Source organism: Gymnogyps californianus, chromosome 6 (assembly GCF_018139145.2).
Source record: "Gymnogyps californianus isolate 813 chromosome 6, ASM1813914v2, whole genome shotgun sequence".
NCBI classification, from domain to species: domain Eukaryota; kingdom Metazoa; phylum Chordata; class Aves; order Accipitriformes; family Cathartidae; genus Gymnogyps; species Gymnogyps californianus.
In genome coordinates this window covers 3502084-3522691 of record NC_059476.1, presented here as the reverse complement: position 1 = coordinate 3522691, position 20608 = coordinate 3502084, and the positions used below count along the sequence as shown (strand labels likewise).

The 20608-nt window shown below is 41.9% G+C and overlaps 1 protein-coding gene across 2 annotated transcripts in view; it reads left to right on the top strand.

The window, feature by feature from the left end:
- The first annotated feature begins 14920 nt into the window (after positions 1-14920).
- DOCK1 (dedicator of cytokinesis 1) overlaps positions 14921-20608 on the top strand; it is a 318400-nt gene continuing 312712 nt past the window's right edge. For both annotated transcript variants that reach the window (XM_050899443.1, XM_050899442.1), the window contains exon 1: positions 14921-14968. In XM_050899443.1, the coding sequence (XP_050755400.1) occupies positions 14923-14968 (46 nt within the window). In that variant the 5' untranslated portion in view covers positions 14921-14922. The remainder of the gene's footprint in view (positions 14969-20608) is intronic.

The window sequence follows — 20608 nt, the reverse complement described above, 5'->3', positions numbered from 1 at the left end:
TATTCTCCCTATGAGACCACCATACATGAAATAGGATTAAATACTGAACTTTAGGAAGTCTATCTGCTCTGTTTAAATAGAGACTTCTCCAGGCTGTACATTAACGTAACATAACATCTCAGTGCAGTATTGAATCATCCAAAGGAAAGAGAGACCGCTTTCATACAGACGTAAAATCTTATTTTTAGCAAATTAGGAAAGCGTCCACTTTGCAGGGTCATTACTCACAACTGTGACTACATGGCTCAGCGCTGGTGCCTACTTGATCTAGAAATAAAAATGAAGAATACTAGCTCATTAGAGGTCCTTATGCTATTCGATTATCGAATACTGAGGTAGTTAATTTTTTAAAAGTACTATGAATGGCAATATTCATCTATGTTAGTCAGCACAGGCCTCATCTCTGCGTTTACCAGCCCAGGTGGCCTCAGTTGTGGGCAGGAGGAGCTGGTTTACACTCATGGGAATCAGAAAAAACTTAAAGCAGCTTGCCAAACCTAATGCTTTTCCATCAACCTGTGATTACTAGAGTGAAACACATTAATTGAATTGATTGAAATATTCTGGCCAAATCCTTTTGTATATAAAACTTTCTCACCTGAAAGGTTTCTTTCTACCAGGTTAATGCTGGTGGAAGGAATCATAGAATACCAGGTTGGAAGGGACCTCAAGGATCATCTGGTCCAACCTTTCCTGGCAAAAGCATGGGAAAGATTTTCCTACAGGAGAAAAATAGTTTTTATTTCATGAAAAAGTTGCCACTGGTTTCTAAAGTTTGACCAGTTTGATCCTATGTGTTGACAAATGTAATTTGCACAGTAGAAGTGGAATCAATTCTACTTTAAGACCTCAAATGTAGATCCCTGCACTACAGAAGGGGTGAATGACAGAACCGGAGTTTGCAGGCAGGACAAAAAATGTAGGGGAAAAACCAAAGTAGCATGTACCACTGTCTATAAGCTTATTAGTGAGTAAACCAGAGCTGAGGTGGGTAACAAAACTGTCAAACTTTAAGAATGGCATGCACCTCCATCGGCTGGTAGAGTAGCTCCCTGTTGGGTGTAATTGTTTAGGCTAACTTTACGCAACAGAAAAAGATGGGTTGACTTACACTACCTATGTGACCTGTTCTGCACATATTTTAAAATGAGATAAATTATCCTCCTTTCACTGATCACTGAGGGAGACTAGATGAAAACATAGACTAAATATTTACCATTTGAACTATTTTAGGTAGATGAACTATATCCCAGCCAAACTGTTCTGACAGAAATGGTGAGACAGGTCCTAGCCCTTCCTCTCAAATCAGAGTTGCTGCCATAAATGCCGGTAAATTCCCCTTAAAGAGCACATTTAGCCCTTGTAGCAGAATATAGGGTCTAGAATCCACACCCCATCCCGTACTGGATACAGTATTTTTTTAATCCATTATAACCGATGGAGCACTTAGATAAATATTCATAGCTTTCTGTACTGCTCAATAGACCACTGCAACGCTGTAGCCTGAGCACTAAGATATAACTCTTGCTTCATTTTCATCTATTTATATATTCCGGAGAGCTGACCTGGTTTTTTTATGTCCCATCTTGCTCATCAAAACTGCTCTGTATTTGCAGAGCCAAACTCACCACCTCTGCACCTGCGTAATCATTTACACTAGAGCAAAACGATATAAAGGGAAAACTGGGACCACAACCCCAAATTGCAATACTTCGCTCTGTCTTTGCAGGGCTATAACTAAACACAGAAGGTGAAATTGTAAAATAGGCCAATTATTATTTTCACCCCAGCCTGTTGCTTCCTTGATATGTAATCCAAGCTCATATTTTACTCAGGTTTGCTCTTCGCTGTGAAGGCAATCCCTAAGCTGACACACAGGGACTTACATTTATTTCTTGTCTAGCCTTGCAGCTCTTATAGCAAGGAAATTTTCTTCTCCATCGTGATTCCTAGCATCCAATCAGCAGGGATACGCTTGGTCAGAAAACTCCGTGGTCTGTAAGTTACTGCTGCCCTGTCATGAGCAAATATGATGGTTTAATTAGTATTTTCATGGGTGAGCCGTGGGGAAACAGCTTCAAAAGGTGAGAGCCTTGCGTAGGAGGTGATGTTGGGCATTGAAGTCTGTCTGCAACACTGTAAATCAGAGAAATAATTCTGCTGAATCGGTAAGGCTAAATGGATGTAAAATAGGTATATCTGCAATCAGAGCCAAGTTCTAGATCTCTGCTGCCCACCAACGCCTTCAGCTAGAGAAGGGAGCAATGATTGCAGGAACTAAGGAAAGAATATTTATGTAACTTCTTGAATCCTCATTTCTGCCAGGTACACAACCCAGTGAGTAAGTCAAATTGTTTCTGCAACATATCACCAGAAACCTCCTTCCGCACGGTGTAGTGAAACCCTAATAAAGTCCTGCGTGGGACCAGGATTTCACTCTCATGTTTATCGTTACTCCTTAGTACATTCTTCAGCCAATTACTTGTACTCGCAATTGCATTTCTACATAATCCATTTTGATTCATTTGTCAAACACAATTTTGAGACACACCGTGTCAAATGCTTTAGTAAATTCTAGATGCTTTAATGGACTTCCTTCCCTTCTTCCACTAATTTAGAATTTAATTTAAAAAGTAATCATTTTTGCTTGGCATGACTTGTTCTTTACATACCCATGTAAGTGATACTATTTTAAAAATTAAATACAACTGTGAACCTTACATAACCTCAAATGTTTTCTCTGAGGAATCATGACATTTCAGGGAACAGTATTTATCTTGAGAGTAAAAATACTTTATACCCTAAAAGACCCCCAATGTTATTTCTATTTTTGTGCTTTCCTGGTGCATTTCTATCACACAGCTCATTTTTTAAGCCGAAGAGCAAAATGGCACATCATTATTACATAGTTTTTACATAGTTTTAGATTTTTACTCGGTATGGCCCAAATATACACAGATCTATGTAGAGTGAGATCAGACTCTTTTTTTAATCATGAGTGAATGTCTGTTTTGTTAAGTTCAATATGACATGCTGGTTGCATAAATCTCTCCCCAGCAGAAAATCTTTTAACTTTATACATATATATATTAATCCCACAGAATTTTCAATTACTGGTAAGTATAGTTTAAGTGTTAGTGCCTGAAGAGTCGTCCGGTCTATAGTCTGTACAGTCTATATAGGCTGTCTAGTTAAGGAGAAGGCTGGGCACCATTAGGAGATGACTTATCCCATCCTGATACACCTGAGATAAATGGGATGAGCGCTTTCTGCAGCTATCTTCTTTCTCCACTGGCCACGAGGTATCCTAGCTGACTAGCTTCAACCAGGCTCCAACTCTTTCCAAGTAGAGAAGTTCTACACAAAATTCTTATCTAATAAAAACAAAAACTATGATACCAATAATCTGAATTGCTCTTTGAAAGCTGCCAAACCTGAAGACAACATTCAGCACCATGATGCCTTTTGTTTGTCGGAAAGTATCTGCTGAAAATGGAATAATTATAAAGGTGAATTGGACTCACTTTGTTACATCTGTGTAACATATTCATTTTTCCAGGACCAAACTTTAACACGTTTTTCTAATTTTGTCATGAAATTTAAACATTAGCAAATAATTTGTCACTGAAGAAATTCTTGATGCATATCATCTTCAACTTCTGTCAAAATAACTTACAGTAAATACTAACAGCAATCTTAAAAATCCAAAGAATGAAAAAATACGTTATTCGTTAGACCTCCTGTATCTTTATAATGCAGAAGAACAGAATCAATATCATGTAGCAATGGAAGGTCTAGTAAATCATTTCACACATACCAGCTCATATTTACTTATAATTATAATTCACAGGAGCGTATTCCTGCAATCAAGAGACAGGGATGCACAGCATGAAAAAATATTTAGCACAGAGCAGACTGCATGAATAATTGCCTGTCAGAGTGGCTTATTAAAGGGAAACTACAATTTTACAAGACAATCCTTGTATCTGCTTGTATTGGGTTTGTGTGGCAAGGTTTTGGTAGGCAGGGGGGCTACAGGGGTGGCTTCTGCGAGGAGCCGCCAGAAGCTTCCCCCATGTCTGACAGAGCCAATGCCAGCCGGCTCCAAGACGGACCCGCTGCTGGCCAAGGCTGAGCCCATCAGCAACAGTGGTAGCGCCTCTGGGATAACAGGTTTAAGAAGGGGGAAAAAAACTGCACAATGGCAACTTCAGCTGGAGAGAGAAGTGAGAAGATGTGAGAGGAACAGCTCTGCAGACACCAAGGTCAGGGAAGAAGGAGGGGCAGGAGGTGCTCCAGGCGCCGGAGCAGAGATTCCCCTGCAGCCCGTGGGGAAGACCATGGTGAGGCAGGCTGTCCCCCGGCAGCCCATGGAGGTCCACGGTGGAGCAGATATCCACCTGCAGCCCGGGGAGGACCCCACACCAGAGCCCGAAGGAGGCTGTGACCCCGTGGGAAGCCCGCGCTGGAGCAGGCTCCTCGCAGGAGCTGTGGCCCCGTGGAGAGAGGAGCCCAGGCTGGAGCAGGTTTGCTGGCAGGGCTTGTGACCCCGCGGGGGACCCACGCTGGAGCAGTCTGTTCCTGAAGGGAAGGACTCGCGTTGGAGAAGTTCGTGAAGGACTGTCTCCCGTGGGAGGGACCCCACGCTGCAGCAGGGGAGGAGTGTGAGGAGTCCTCCCCCTGAGGAGGAAGGAGCGGCAGGGACAATGTGTGATGAACTGACCCAAACCCCCATTCCCCGTCCCCCTGCGCTGCTGGAGGGGAAGGAGGTAGAGAAATCGGGAGTATAGTTAAGCCCGGGAAGAAGGGAGGGGTGGGGGGAAGGTGTTTTTAAGATTTGGTTTTATTTCTCATTATCCTGCTCTGATTTGATTGGTAATAAATTAAACTAATTTCCCCAAGTCGAGTCTGTTTTGCCCGTGATGGTAATTGCTGAGTGCTCTCCCTGTCCTTATCTCGACCCACGAGCCATTCATTATGTGTCCTCTCCCCTGTCCAGCTGAGGAGGGGAGTGACAGAGCGGCTTTGGTGGGCACCTGGCTCCAGCCACGGTCAACCCACCACACTGGTTGTCTAATCTAAAGACAGATAGCTATATAAATACAAAGAGTTCATGAAAAAATATTTCTTACTCTGAAGTTGAATTAAAAGTTCAGTTTTTAAAGCGTTAAAAGAACAATCAAAATGTGACAATTTTGATACACACATAAGCACAGACCTTTCTAAATTGGAAAGTTAATCCTTTGCATTTTAAGTAGCAGTGTATTCGCAGGCAGTGAGATGAAGGGGATGGCAGTGTGGCTATGGAAACCATACTCCCTTATGTAAGCAAAGGTATCTATCTGGTGATGTAATCTGTGGTATGCCCTTGAAAACGTAACAGCAGATGTATCCGGTGTATAAGTGCAATCCAAGAAGCCTTCCGGAGCAGGCTCCTGCCTTCCAGGCAGTATCACCAGCAGGCACTTACTGGGATGACTGGAGTCTTGCAAAACAACATTTTCCCTCTAAATGCTTTACCAGGTTTGGCAACCTTCAACAAGCACCTCGTGTCCCAGTTCACCCCCGTCGTTTCACGCAGACCTCCCCAGCATCGACACGTGCGCGCAGCCTTCGCAGCAGGCAGGGTAGGTGCTCCACGCCGCTCGAGGAGCGACTGCGGCGCTTCTGCCGGCGGCTCTGCGGAGGCGGGAAGCTCCGTTTCCTGGAAGGACTAATTCTGCTTTATTCATCTAATTAACGGGTTTCACTTCCTTCTCTCTGACTGACGGAGACGTTCTTAGAGAGCAGGGAGACTGAAGCTAAAGAGAATTAAATAAAAAAAAAAAAAAAAAGGTGTGGGGAAGAGTGTAAGGAAAATGCACTTAAAAAAACCCCACAATCCAAACCAAAAAAAGGTGTCGCAAACGAACCCATGGCCTTTGGTGATAACTTGGCTTCACACATCTATTTCAGCTTTTTTAAAGTGTCTTAGCACTCTTCTTATGTCTTTGAGGTGACTCAAAGGTACACACCCTGAGAGTGGAAGAAAAAAATACTTCATTATTAAAGTGCATTCAAAAATAAATGAAAACATAACATTATAGACCTTAGGAACAGCACCTGCAGCATTGTTCAAACCAGTAACATTTTGTCAGGCTTTGTGTAATGCTTGTGATTGAGAGATCTAAAGTCCGAAACCTGTTCACTCAAGAGCTGGTCTAGAGCTAAAGCCCATCAAAATCAACATGAGTCTTTCCATCGATTTCAGAGCGCTTGGACCAAGGCCAGGGTCAAGAGAACAAAGGCAGCAGCTTTAAAAATGCTGCACGAATTTCTTACCCTTTCTTCCGACGACCACTGCTGAGACTTTAAGCCATGCCATGGTCTCTGCCTGGATGCTGAGACTGTCATAGCAGCGGTGGATTTGATAATGCTCATAGTCTGGATTTTCCGCTGTGAAATACACTGAGTTATTTTATATATAGTAACTCGTCATAAAAATCATCAGATGGAAACATCTCACAGTCACTGAAAGAAAGCTTTGCTCCTTTCCAAGTAATACACTTGATAATGTTTCACTTGAAAAAAAAAAAACCTAATAACTTTTTTTATAACAATCTGAGAGAACTTACAGCTAACGGTTCTCTCTGAGAACATTCAGACTCCAGGAATATATGGCTTGGTTTAGAAAAATTATTATCAGTTCTGAATATTATAAAACTGACATAGTTTCCAGAAAAGGTTGTAAACAAATTATTGGGACTTTCCGTTCCAGGAAATAGATTAAAAACAATCAAAGTAAAAAAATTAAGTTGGCCAGCAAGAAAACTGTCTAGACAAAGCTTCCATTATATGATTTAACAATCCCCTGCAAACGCTGCTTAAAGATAAAATTGGATTCCTGTCCAGAATATTAATACTTTTATTGCAGTTTATGGAAATATATGTGTTTTACAGATACACGTACATATTCATATGCAGATAGATGACGAACATTCAAAATGGTCTGGAAAATGGTTCATTTTATCAGTATTTCTCTCTCTGTCAAATAAGTAAATCATTGTTTTTCAGGTGGAGGCTTCTGATGAGGAGGAAGGTTTCCCCATTTTCAGACAGGGATTTCTGTATTTCCATTTCAACCACTGTCAATGTATGTATGTGAGTAGTTACTATGGGTGACACAAACAACTTACGATTATAGAGTGAGGAACAGCGCTCACAACTTTCTATTTCCAAACAACTCCACATAAATAGTTTGCAAGTTGAAGTTTCGGCATAGCCAGAGCAAGCTCAGGAATACAGAAACCAGCTTTATTGTATTTGACTCATCTCAGTGCAGTATCCTCATGAAAATAAAGAAGTGACATTTTTCCAGCATGACAGGAGAGAATTTTGAGATGCTTTTCTAAGTCAAAAGGAAGGCACTGAGAATTAGATCAGCTCTTCTCTTTTTTCTCGGTGTAGCAATGCACCATGTAAAGTTTGGTAGCCAACTGCAGTATAATTGCAAAATAGCTCTGTGCTCAATGTGGAAAACTGAACTGCCTCCCACTTGAGACCCATGTAAAATGTAGGCAGTATCTGTCTTCATTTTTCCAGGATCCTGGATCCTATATAATTGGAAGAAAAATGCAGCTAGTTTCAGAAAGGAATATTTATGCCTAAGTAAATTTCAAAATTGTCCTGGTGAACCTGGTCACAAACCATTTTGTATTTATCAGCTAACATTTACTGTTAATAGCCAAAAGGAGACTATATCAATCAGAATTCTTAAAAATTTGTGTGGTAATATAGACAAGAAAAAATCAAAGTTAAAATAGTGTGAGCTAGTAACCGTGTGGGGCTTATTTGGATAGAGAAGCTTAAAAAAAGCTTCATTTTTAAACTTTCTGACTGTGCCAAAACAGAAAAAAAACTTGGAAAGAAAGGCTAACATTTATAGAAGATCAAAAGCAAGTGGTCGAGTTTTTGGCTTGCTATATGTTCCCAGGTGAATAAATAATACCTCATTTTGGAGAAGCTGTTTTGAGCTACTTTAATCAATTGTGAGGTACAAGGTTCAACGGAAACGTTTGTTTTTTTTCCAAATGGAACTGGACCTGTCATGCCAACATGGCTGGAAAGAGTGGAGTTACCAGCCCATCATCTACTCTGACAGTGGTCGAATGGGAAGACTCTACCCAAAGCCAGGGGAAGCAGCAAAAGCTGTTATTCTGTGGTACATCTGAGAACGGCTTTTAAAAGGCTCTTTAGAAAACCAATCCTGCCACCTTTACAGTACGGTATGAAAGCCTGCCAGTCCGTTTGGGGAGAAACACATTTAGAAACCTCTTTTTGGAGGCATGCCAGCAGACAGACGGGGAGAGATAATGGGTACCACTTGCCCCCGGACCACGACTATCAGTGCTGCACAATTCCCTGCGCGCTTGGCAGTAGCTGCTGTTGCAGGGTTTGCCGACTGCTTTAAATCAAGCCGTTGTCGAAAGCGATGTCAGCTTCTTGCACTACATGCAGTCTCCTGGGCATCTTCCCATCCCTTTCTGACTCGTTCTTGTAAAGGCTCAAATGGCTATACAATTTGGATAAAAAGTTGATAGGATGTTTTTATTTTTTCTTTAAAAATTAACACTTTTTTAATACGTGCAGGCCATTTCTGTGAATCCCGCCCGGTTCTTTGTTCCCACAAAATCATTTTCATCATTGCTTCAAATACGTCATATTTCAGTAACTAGTTTCTCAAACCTTATAACAGGTGCTAGTACATCATGTTCTTTCATTGTCATTTCTCATTGTCATCTCATATCGTTCATCAAAAGATGAGAGGTAACATCGTCTGCAGACCGAGGAAATCATCAAATCTAACCCTGCCCCGGCTAATGTGTCACTTTTGGCCTTAGGAAAATCACATAATCAAGAGGTGACAGAAGCGGTCTGATATTCTGAGTTTCTCAATTTCTGAATGCCTGTCACATTTTAAAAAGCTGGCCTTAGCTCAGCTGCCTCTCAGTTGTAAACGGAGATAAGGACACCTTTCTGTCTCACAAGAGAGAGTTAATATTTGTTCAGTGCTTTCAAAACGTGAAGTGCTACATAAGTGCTAAGCGTTATTAACAGGAATAATGTATGTTTTCATCTTGAGCTTGTACTCTTCTATCTGATCATTATCTAGCTTCTAATAAATAACAATTTTACCAGAATATAGTCCCAGAAAATATCTTTCTCACTCTTCTTATTATGAGATTTGAACATAGTGTGTCAGATTTAAACTCATAGATCTGTTGGAGTTTATAAAGTAAAACAACTGGTCTCAGGGAACAATTCTTCCCTAACTTGTTACATACAGCATTTTGTTTTGCCAGTTATCTTTGAGTTTGCCAAAGAGTATGTAAATTGAGTTCATAATCTCATTTTCAGTATAAATATTGAATATATGAAAAATGTACCAGTAAACACTAAACAGAAAAAAAAACCCACATAAAACCTTATACTGTTGCTTATTTAAAGCTATTGCAAAGAGGAACAGGTTGCCACTAACCAACAGTAAACTATACGCTAGCTTGTATTTTGGAGTCATTTGTACTACCCTTTCCCTTAACTGCTTTGGGCTTGACTGTAAAATTTGTAATGATACTCCTGAGCACTTACTCATGGGTGTGAGTCTGTTGCTATTAAGTAATGGTTTGAAGTCCAGCTCGCATAAGGAACTGATGAAAAATTAAGTTTTGTGTGCTTTGGAGTTTACAACATAACACTCACGTGAGTGAGTGTATCTATCTTGCCCATGTTGCTAAGTATTTCAGTTGGAAATAAAAAAAGTAAACCTAGATTGGGTGAAATTTTGGGCTGCAGTGAAGTTGTATAAGCCTGAAATTGCCAACATTGTTTCCTAGGTACTTCAGCTGCCTCAGTCCTGCAGGAATAAACATCCTCCCTCAGAAGGGTGATAGTAGGATAAATACACTGCTTCACTGCTTCATCACCCTGCAGAGAAAGTTCCCATTAGCAAGGCAACCTTAACATCCAAAGTTAACTAGTTATTTGCCAATGTCCAAGATACACATTGTCAATCAAGTAAATACGCTACTTAAGGTGATGCCTACGGTGCTTTTGACAGAACAAGATGTACTGTTCATGTAAATGGTATTTGTGCAGAGCACACAGGGATAGAGACTGACCCATCATAAAATCTCATTGCACTTTTTCTCTGAAGAATGTAAAATCTTACACTTTGCACGATCAGAAAACAGATTTTCCCCTTTTGCAGAAATGAATCCACTTACATTTGTTGTAGCACTGTAAAGCTCATGTAATTTTTTTTTTCTAGAGCACAAGATGAAACAGCAGGGTATAAACTAAGCTGTATCTATGATAATCATATCCTTCCTAAAACACATCACTTTGGAAACCCTTTGTGTATTTATAAAGAGTAACTAGGAGATGTTCACACATTTGCATTTAAACATCAAACCCACTGAAGACGTCTTGTTCATTATATCACTTTCAGTATACTCCAGTAAGAACAATCTGAAGTATTTCTGAAGGAACATAACTTATGAAACAATCACTTTCATTACATACAACCAAGCCCCATTTTTTAGGTTAAAACATGAACAGTTTAATAAAAAAATACTACTTAATAAATTAGTATCTTTATCTCCTTTCTGAACTGAGTATCTTTATCTCCTTTCTCAGCTTAAAAATAATTAATCGGCCTTTATATTCCTAATAGTCCCATAATCTGTAAATACAAAAATTCAAATGCAAGAAGGAAGTAAATGCTGATTAAGAGTCAGCAGAGTGGAAGGAGAGGCACTCTCTTTAACCCATCTGAAAGATACTAAACCAGTGCAATGAATGCAATGTATATCACAATAGCTATATAAATCCAAATGTTGCCTTTGAATGCTTCTGTTGGCAACTGAAGTCCTGCATCCAGCATGCTGGTTATCACAAATGTCATCCTACTAGAAGAAAAGCTTAAGACACACCCATATATAATCAAAATGCTTCTGTAAAAGTAAAAGGAAGATTAAAGATTACCGAGCACACTTCAAAAACCCATGGGCAAAGCCTGGAAGAGCACAAAACTTCCCTCTAGCTGTTGTCAAACTTCAGTCCAGGTTTATAAATGCACACCTTGGCTGACTGAAGCTAATAGGAACGTCAAAGGAAATTAAGTTTTGGCTTCCTAATTCTCCCTGAAAATTGTCCACATTCATCTGCAAGAAATCCCCAAGTTAACCATACATATTTCAGGTGTATGTAAGACCAAGGCTGAAGTCATTTTCGTAACACAAACTCATAAACTTAGTTTTGTTTCCGTTCTGATTAAGAGCAATACATTGTAAAAAAATAGTATTTTTTTAAGTGTCTTTCCATCAGGTATAAAAATCTCTTACTTTGGATATACCCAAACATGCAACATACGTAGCCATTCATCATAGAAATGATCTAGAGCATAGAGGTCATTCACCCCAAATGAAAATTGTATAGCAAAAATAGATGATGAGTATCTGGAATGGAAGCAGTAACATTTCCAACAGACTATCTTTAATAGAAATAGAAAAGTGAAACAGTTATTTATTATATGATTTTATAAGTCCTCCACATCACCTCCTGGGAGGAATATTTCCAAGAGGAATTTGCATTGTGTCTGTGTAGAATAACTACTTATATGTTTTGACTGAAAATGTTGAATTTACCTACAAGGCCTGACAATGAAAAAAAATTATTACAAAAACTGTGATATTTAACTGAGACGGAACAAACATTCCTCTCGTGTAGTCACATGCAATAAGTACGAAATATAGAGTATCTCTCTCTTATTTATTGCAAATATATTTCATGCAGGGTAACAGTTCTGTTTCCATTCATCCTCTTCAAAAGATACTCCTAATCTCTGTGACAAGAATTTCAAATATCATTCATGGCCAAATACTGCATTTGGGTTTCTTGGAGTTAATGTTATGAAAAGGAATGTGTCTTTGCTCCAAGAGAAGTGCCTCCAATTCAATGTGATGCATTAAAAAAATAAGGTGAGAATCCAAAGAGTTGACATAATGATGTGATAAAACTTTCAGATTTTATGGAAAGAAGCATTTTTCAGTTTCCTCTTCATAAATGAAAAACATATATGCACAGCGTGAAGAAACGTATTACGCCTAAGTATGTAAAATATGTCAGCTTGAACATTTTACAGTTTAATGAAAAATATTTTTCAGGAAGATACTTTATATTATGTTTGCCGGAGAAAAATAAAAATCTTTTATTTTCTCAATATTACAGTCCTATCCCATCACCATTTTTTTCCTAGCTGTAAAAAACCAGCACTGGGATATTTATGCATTGTGAATTAGGAGGAGTATTTTTTACTGGCTATCAAAATTTTAATGGCATTAGCTCTATTTGTAACATGTTTTCATTAAAATGAAAATGTGGAAAGCAATAAAATGAATATAGATCCTCATCAGTATCAGCGAAGCTTTATGTTGGTCATGGGATTACTCATGTTGTTTCTGTTATAGACCATGATCAGACAACAGGACAAACTTCTTTTTCCACTGACGTCAAAATAAATTTTGCTATTGTAATACAGAACATGGATTTAATATGTAGAAGCTGTAAGTAATTCTTTAGCTTTCATTGTATTGAATCTGGTATTTCCTGCCTTAGGAGTGTACTTAGGTATATATAATTCCCATTTAGTGCAGACATACATGTAAACTGAGACCAAGGAGTGCCAATCTATATGAGAATTTAATTTAACCCTTAGTTAACAGCTGAAAAAAAGTTGTCACCAGTACATTTCTCATGAAGGGAAACATGCTCCTTTAGCCTCCCTCAAACAGAAACAAATACCACAGTCTGAGTCTCAGATTTGAGCCTCGAGGCCCAGACAGGATAGAATATAGCCACAGCTCACTTTATTCGCTAATTACAGCTATCTGTAGGTTTAAATTAACTTCAGAGCGCTCCTTTATATCCCCATTCACACCCTGTATCTGCAAAGCTACCACAGCATTCATGGAAGTGATAACATGGTTATCAGTAATCTAAATGAAAAGTCAGTCAGGTTCCCTGATTTACAGATTATTACAGTAATAGTCTTAAAAATCTCTAAACCATCTAATGCCTGAGCAGCTTTGGCAGTTTTGCTGTACATATTTAGTAGCACCACAAAAAGAATGCATCAGTTGTATAAAACTGCAAAATACTCATCATTAGAAATAATGCATACTATTGCTGCACTGCTTTTCCATTTCACTTCTCCCTTCCCTTGCATGGAAAACCAAAGATAACTATAGGAACAGCAAGTACATCCATTATTTCAGTTAATTCACTTCTTTGATTTATCTTATAAAACTAAACCTGTTAAATCAAAGAACTGCTTGTAAGTTGTCTTTGGTAAGACTAATCATTTACCCATTAATGCAGGATAAAGATGATGAGCCATGAAGCTGCCTTTGATAACCTTTCGATCTTCTCACTCCCGGGCATAAAGGTGCAGTAGTTCGCTCTATCACAACGGCCTTTGAATTCTGCAGGACAGGAGGAATGAAATTTAGATTAGTTTGAACGTGTAGGTGGTGACCTGGGAAACAAATCCCAAGGATGGGAAAAGGGAAGGTATATGGAAAGAGGACTAGACTCCTTCAGATGTTTGAGATGAGTACTTAATCTCAAAACCTGACAATAATGAATGCTGTTGCAGAAACTGGCCCCTCGCATTCCTAACAATACAAGAAAATAAGAGGAGAGAAAAGAGATTCAACTCTGATCTCGAAAGAGGACCTATTTTCATTCTTAAATTTGCAGTACAGGGTTTCTCCTTTGGTGGAGGACTAATCCTAACAAATGATAGCCAGTCAGACATTTCACCTCTCTTTACTGCTCTTCAGTGTTATCCTTCTGCTTTCTGCTGACTTTTACACAGTTTATTTTCTTTTTAAATCATGGTCCTGGGTCTCTCCAAGAGTACAGGGGTTGGGATCAGGAAGCTCATTTCCCTTGCTAATTCTTTTGTAATCACATATTCCACAGTCTAATTAGCCAGGAGATGTTAAAAGTTTGGACTAGGTTTTTGATTTAGATTTAGAAATCAGGTTTCTAATCTTTATGGCCAAGGAAGGATTTACTCGGAATGGTGCGCTCATCAACATGGCAATACCCAAACGCAGAGAGCCCGCTACTCTTAAACATTAGCAGAAACCTTGTTTTAGTGCTGCATGTCTGGGAAGGAAGCAGACAGAAGTCCTCGAGGGCCAGGTGGCTGGAGAGATCAGAGCAGGAGCTAAAAAACAACTAAGAAACTGGTGATTTCTCAGGAGCAAGCATCCTGAAGAAGACTGGGATCCTTCTGCTGGAGCTGCCTGGCGATGTGGCACTGAGGAAAGTCATGTTGGTTTTACACAGAGCTGGTTTTGCGCAGGTAAAGAAACTTTTCGGCAGAGTAAGGCCAGGTGTACCTGGAATATAATTACACAATTAGGGAGACTGCCAGTGAGGCTCCACCCCATTCCGCTTTCCTTTGTGTAGAAACCAGACGGGACCCGGCCGGGTTTTCCTGTCAGCAGCGCCGGGTGCGAGCGGCAGGACCGAGGGGGTCGTCTGGGACTCCGGCCCGGGCCGGCCCCTTCCCTCCTGGGGCGCCCACCGCCCCCTCCTCAGCACCCCGGGGATCGGGTGGGCCGCTGAGGCGGGCTGCCCGCGCTCCTCCTCCTCCTCCCGCCGCCGCCGAGCGGGGCTCGCCGCCCCGCAATCCCCCGCCTCCCCGCGGCGGGGCGGCCGGCCGGCCGGGGCGCCAGGCCGCTGGCTCCGCCCGCACCACATGACTCCGCCGTCGGTAGAAACTTTTCCCGTCCCGCGGCTGGAAAATGGCGGCGTAGGAGCGGGGCTCTCGCATCCCCGCCCGGTCCGGCCGCCCCCGCGGCCCCCAGCGCCATGACCCGCTGGGTTCCCACCAAAAGGGAGGAAAAATACGGCGTAGGTGAGGACCCTCCCGGCCCCGCTCCCGCCTGTTGCGCTGCGGGTGCCCGCGCCGTCCGCGGGGAACCCCCAGCCGCGGGCCTTCCCCCCCCTCCCTCCCCGCCCCGGCTCTCCCGGAGCCGGTCTCCGGCGGCGCCCCGCTTCGTGCGGCCGCTGGCTGCGGCGGGCCGGGGCCGCGCTTCCCCGGGCAGCAGCGCCCGCCACTTCCGCGCCGCCTCAGGAAAGCTCCTCGGCCGCCCGCGGGGCCGGGACGGAGCGCGGGGTTGGCCGGCGCGGCCGGCCGGGCTGGCTCCGCCGGCTGCAGCCCCCGGCCGCGCCGCTCCCCGCGGGGCTTCGGCCGCCGCCGCCCGGCGGGGATTTGCTGAGGGAAAGTTTAGAAGTTGTCTGGAAACGCCGGGCAACCTGCGCTTGAGTCCTCCTCGCTAAAAAAGTTGCCTTTTCTTTCTCTCCTATGTGTTTTTTCCTTCCCGAGTACTACTTGGTCTGAATAGAGGAGGGCTTTGAGTTATTTTTTCACTGGTTTCTTTTTTTCCCCTCCCTGATGGCAGCTAAACAGGATACGCTTCCAGTGCTGGATCCTTGGTGGGAGCTGTGCAGGGTCGGTGGGAAGTGCAGCCCTGCACCACGGTGATGCCCGGTGCTCCCTCATCTCGTATCCCTCCTTAGGAGAGGGAGAGTTTAAGGCTACCAAGGGAGAAGGCTCTTCGTTTTGCAGGGAGTGTGATTTTCATACAGATGAGGGGTTTCCCCTGCGTGCTGCTGTCCGGGGATCCATTTCGTACTCTGCTTCTTCCGTCCCTCTCAAACAGAAGGGGATTGTTCTCTGCTGGTAGTTAAAACATCTCCGCTCTAGTTAAATGGAACCGAACTCCGGTGGTTTTGGGCAGTGTTGTGCTGAGAGGGCCTGTCTGGATTTTGCAGATGTTTCATTTTGTTCGAAAGCTTTTTTTAGGGGTTGTGGAGAAGAAAACTTTATTGGCATGGGTGAGAGCATTTGTCTTGGGGAAGGAGATAATAAATCTGACTGTTCAATTTGGAAATACGAAATTCAGTGTCCACCACAGTTCTTGGACTCTATTGGTTGTGAAGAACAACTTACTTTTCATGTATACCCACAGCTAAGCCTTGTATAAGCAACGTGAGCAGGAAGAAGGAAGTTTCTGGGTCTAAGTAGAGCCCAAGTGAATTTTAGGAATTAATTTTAAATTCTGTGTGTACATCCCTAGAAAATGAGAGCATGACTTTGAAATTACCAGCAAATCCTAGCTGGCCAGTTACGCTGTGTGAGAGCTGCGAGTAATATGAGCGCTGAGGATGCAGGACAAATATAAGAAAGCAGAAATGCTACAGATGGCAGTCGCTCGTTAAGTTTTCCAAATACCTGCCTCGTGGTGTAGGATGGGTAGGGTATTTCTGAAAGACTGGAATGACTAAACCGTCACGTAGTATATGCGAGTGTTATAAACCAGTGACACTCGAAAGCAAGTTACTCTTTTGCGGGAGTTCATATCTACTACGGTGGTGGAGGCGATTGCCCGGACCTGGCTTTCCAGGAATCAGTGTCTTGGAAGTGATTTTGAAAGGGTGAGAGAATAAGAAATGTGGAATAAACAGAGTATTTTAAAATATACTTTAAGTGTATTTGGTTATCCAGTGTGGGAAATGGTATGTGTAGTAAGACAACTGGACTTAAATGTAATTTAAGAAAAAAAAATTGTTTCACAGTTTCAAAAAGCACAAGATTATGTGCTCAATTGGTGCTCAACTGGTATTTTTTGTTTGTGTCCACTGCTCTGGAGAGAAGATTGTCATGGTTTTATAATAGGTTTGTTCTTCAATGATAGTTTTGTTTCTTTTTTTTTTTTTTTTCCTTTTAGCAGAGAGGGATGATCCTCAGCAAAATTAGGGTATTTCTCTGCTGAACTGCAGGGGTGTGAGAGTTGAAAGTAGACGTAGTGTTGCAAGGAGATAAAATCAGATTTAGAGCTAATTGAATGCTGCGATTCACTGGCCTGTGCTATGCTGTAAGACGCTGTTTTGGGAGGGATAGCTTCTTTTCGGTGTTGCTGGGTTTCCTCCTGAGGAAGATGGATATTCAGTTTGGTTACACATGTTTTACACATCTTTGTGTTGTTAAAAAAGGTCGCTTCTGTACACTGTGAGACTTCTGATGTTTTCTTTTTTGTTGCGTGTGAAATTTCCAGGTTGTGGAAGTTACATAGTGCCAAACAGAAATGGAGAAGGCACCATTAAGCTGAATGTGCTAACATACGAATATTTTTCTTCCTAACTATTTGCCATGGCCAGTCCTGGAGATTGACATTGGATCACTATTGTCTGACAGTGAAACAGAAACATCTGCCTCTTCCCAAATGGGATGGTTAATTGAACTGCCATCTTAGTGATACATATATGTAATATACTTAGTGTGTATGTTTCACTAAAGCAGAAATAACAGGAAGGTATCTATTGTTGTGGGTTATATTACTTATGTCGCAGTGGTGGGAGCTCAGAAATGTGTGTATGTATACATATGTGTGTTTATATATAAAAAGTGTATATATAAAATATGCATGTGTATATGTAATACATTTTTTTTTTTCCCCTCCTCTTGACTACTGTGTTCCTGTGCACAACTAACATCTCAAGTCCCAAAGATTTGCTGGCTGTGATGCAGTTGGAATAAATTATTGCGACATACCTGTCCTGAAACTGTGGTAGGATACAGGTGTGTTAAGAAACGCTCCTCCTGCTCAACCACCTTGCATGGTGGGGTTTGCAGATGATGCTGGACGTCCAGTGTACGTGGAGACTAAACTGACTGCCTTAAAATGAGGAGCGCTGCCGCGTAGTACATAGGCGTTATCTCAGCAGGCAGTTGTGAGCGTGACTCAGCTCCGCTTCCTGAGAGAATTCAGGGCTCGGCGTGCGGGGAGGTTGGATGAGGAATGGGTGTGGATATAGTGGGATAATACAGTTATTAGATTAACATACGGGGAACCATCCGAAACAGGAAAATGATCAGCTTAATTCAAGTAGCTTTTCTTCACTCGTGATGCTGCGTATCCTTCTCCTTCGTCTCAGTGCCTAGCTCTGTATTTCATCGCTCGCCCTGAGCCGGTGAGGAGGCATGTAGTCGTGTTGAGATGGCCACATGGGTGTATGGCTTCCTCAGTAGGGACATTAGAGGCTTTCAGAGAGCCCCAGAAGCTGCTTATGTCTGCTGCGTACCCTCGGTGTCCCAAGCGGCTGTGGAGTGTGGCTGCTCAGTCTCGCATTTCCTGCTTTTAGTGTGATGCGAAAATTGTAATTTTGGTGTTCTTCCTTATGGCAGTGGAGAGGAGATGTCATGAGCTGCTTTAGGGAGTCTGTGAGCCTGATTTAGCATGAAGTGGCTCTGGTAACTTCCAAATCCTCTTGACTTTTACTGTCATTTGTCCCTTTTCCTTTGGACTTAAAACTGCAGTAAGAGGTAGAACTGGTACTACTGCGGTTACTACAAATACCATATTTAAAATGCCTTTGTATTCAAAACTATGTGCAGATAGGGAGTAATTAGACCACTGCTGTGATAGTTTCATCTGGTTGTGTTTTGGTTTTTTTTTTTTTTTTTTTTAATAAATGGGGAAATAGAAAAATAGTGCCATGTGTGTCCATGCATGGTCATGGAAGGAGAACTTCCCGGCTACAGAGCTTGTGCTCTCTGTGAGATCCTATTAATTTTTCAGATGCTGACTCTACTTTCCTCTGCTATTCCTAATGAGTCACTGGAAAACAGGGATAGTTTGTGCCCTTACCATGGTCAGTAAGTCAGTGCGGGCTCTGCCTTGCAGGCAAGGTGCTCCTGGCTTTGGACAGCTTCATAAATTCAAAGCCTTGATGAAGAAAGGGCTGGATATCTGTACGGGGAGCTGCATTGAGTGTTATTACTGCAGGACAGCACGTGATGCCTGGGTAGGTGTTTCCTAATGGCATGTATTAGGTCAAAGATAACGTATATGTCAAGGACACTAGCATTTTAAAAATAGTCTGTACTTGTATGACTGTATGCGTACAGTTGTTGCACTTCCGTGGCATGTCTAGGTGCGCTGAAGCTTTCCCCTAAGTAGACAGGGTGCTGCAAGTACTTGAGGTGGTATTTGTGGTTCTCAGTCCTTAGCCAGTATCACGCAAGCTGCTCAGATACACTCTGTACTGTGTAGGGTGTGTGTCTACATGTGCGTTTGTTTAAAAAACAGCAGCAACAACAAGCAAACAAAAAAACCAACCCACAAACTAAACCAATTTTCCTGTGAGCCACAGCAGTTTGGAGTTCCTGTATTTTTGCTTGTTACTGGTGAGTTTTTGTTGCGTGTCACGACAGGGTGAATCATAACTAGCCTGATTTTAGATGCTTTGAAACAGGATGGACTTTGGCCGCATTTCAAGGTTAGGGTATTTTAGTGTCTCTCTGAGATTGGTATAGCTTTTCAAAAGGTGTATATAGAAGTATCTTCAAACCAGATACACAGAAATATATATATATTTTTTTTTATTACTAGGGGAAGACTATAATGAGTTGGTGGACTAAGTGATGATACAAAGGTCATGATACATAAGTTTTGCAACCGAGTTCTGCTCTTGTAATGGCTCTTCGAAAGGGGGGATAGGAATTTGCTAAGAGCAGTGCTGTTGAAAGCACAGGAACTCCTACGGCCAAGTAATGCTGCTTCGCTTCTGCTGCTCGAGGGAGGACTGCGGTGGTTTAGGACAGATTTAAGGCTTTTGTGGAATCCTGGATTTACAGTCCACAGCTGCAGTAAGTGGTGGTGGCACGTGGAGACTCTCTCTTGTTTACTAAGAGAGTTGATAATCTTGTGCTTGCGTATTTGTGCCTTAAAGTAGGGAAGAAAATGTTTTTAGGAAATTGAAAAAGGAATGCATCTTAGGAATTTAGTGATGCTGTGTTGTGAGTGAGGTTTGGAGCTGTCTGGCAGGACAGGACGGTTACCTTTGTACTGTTACTGACAGCAGGACCGTGCTCTGACATGTCCCAAACCGATGGAATAAAAATGCCCGTGCAATATTTGCTGATGTATTTATCAGTGTATTACCATTTTGAGAAAGCACGTGCAGATTCAGTCTCCTAGAGATGACCTACCCTACTGTACACCCAGATTAGAGTTTTATTTTGTGGTATCTTACAATATCTTTTAATTCCCTGCTTGCTGAGGGGATGCATTTCTGTGCTCCCCCGTCCCTGGCATCACATGAAGCAGAGGTAAGGGATGGGTAGATGAAGTGTACTTCTTCCTAAATGAATGACCTTAATTCGACTGTAGGCATGTGCTTGATTACGCTCAGTTTACTCAGCAGCCACTATTGCTCTCTGTCAATAAACACTTGTTGCAAGCAACAGATTGGAGAGGGATAAAGATATCAGATAAGTGGAAGCAAGCGCGTACTCCTATTTGCTTTCGTCCAGGTCAGTGACAACATTACAAACCAGGATTGTTCCGCGAAATGATTCCTGTAGGGATTTACCAGAAATACTGCCCCAATTCATTGCCATAAATGCTTGATCTAGGTGCGCTGATATGATGTTAATTTTAGACTGTTTGCCATATTTGGCACAGCTTTCTTTGTATTATAAATGCATTTT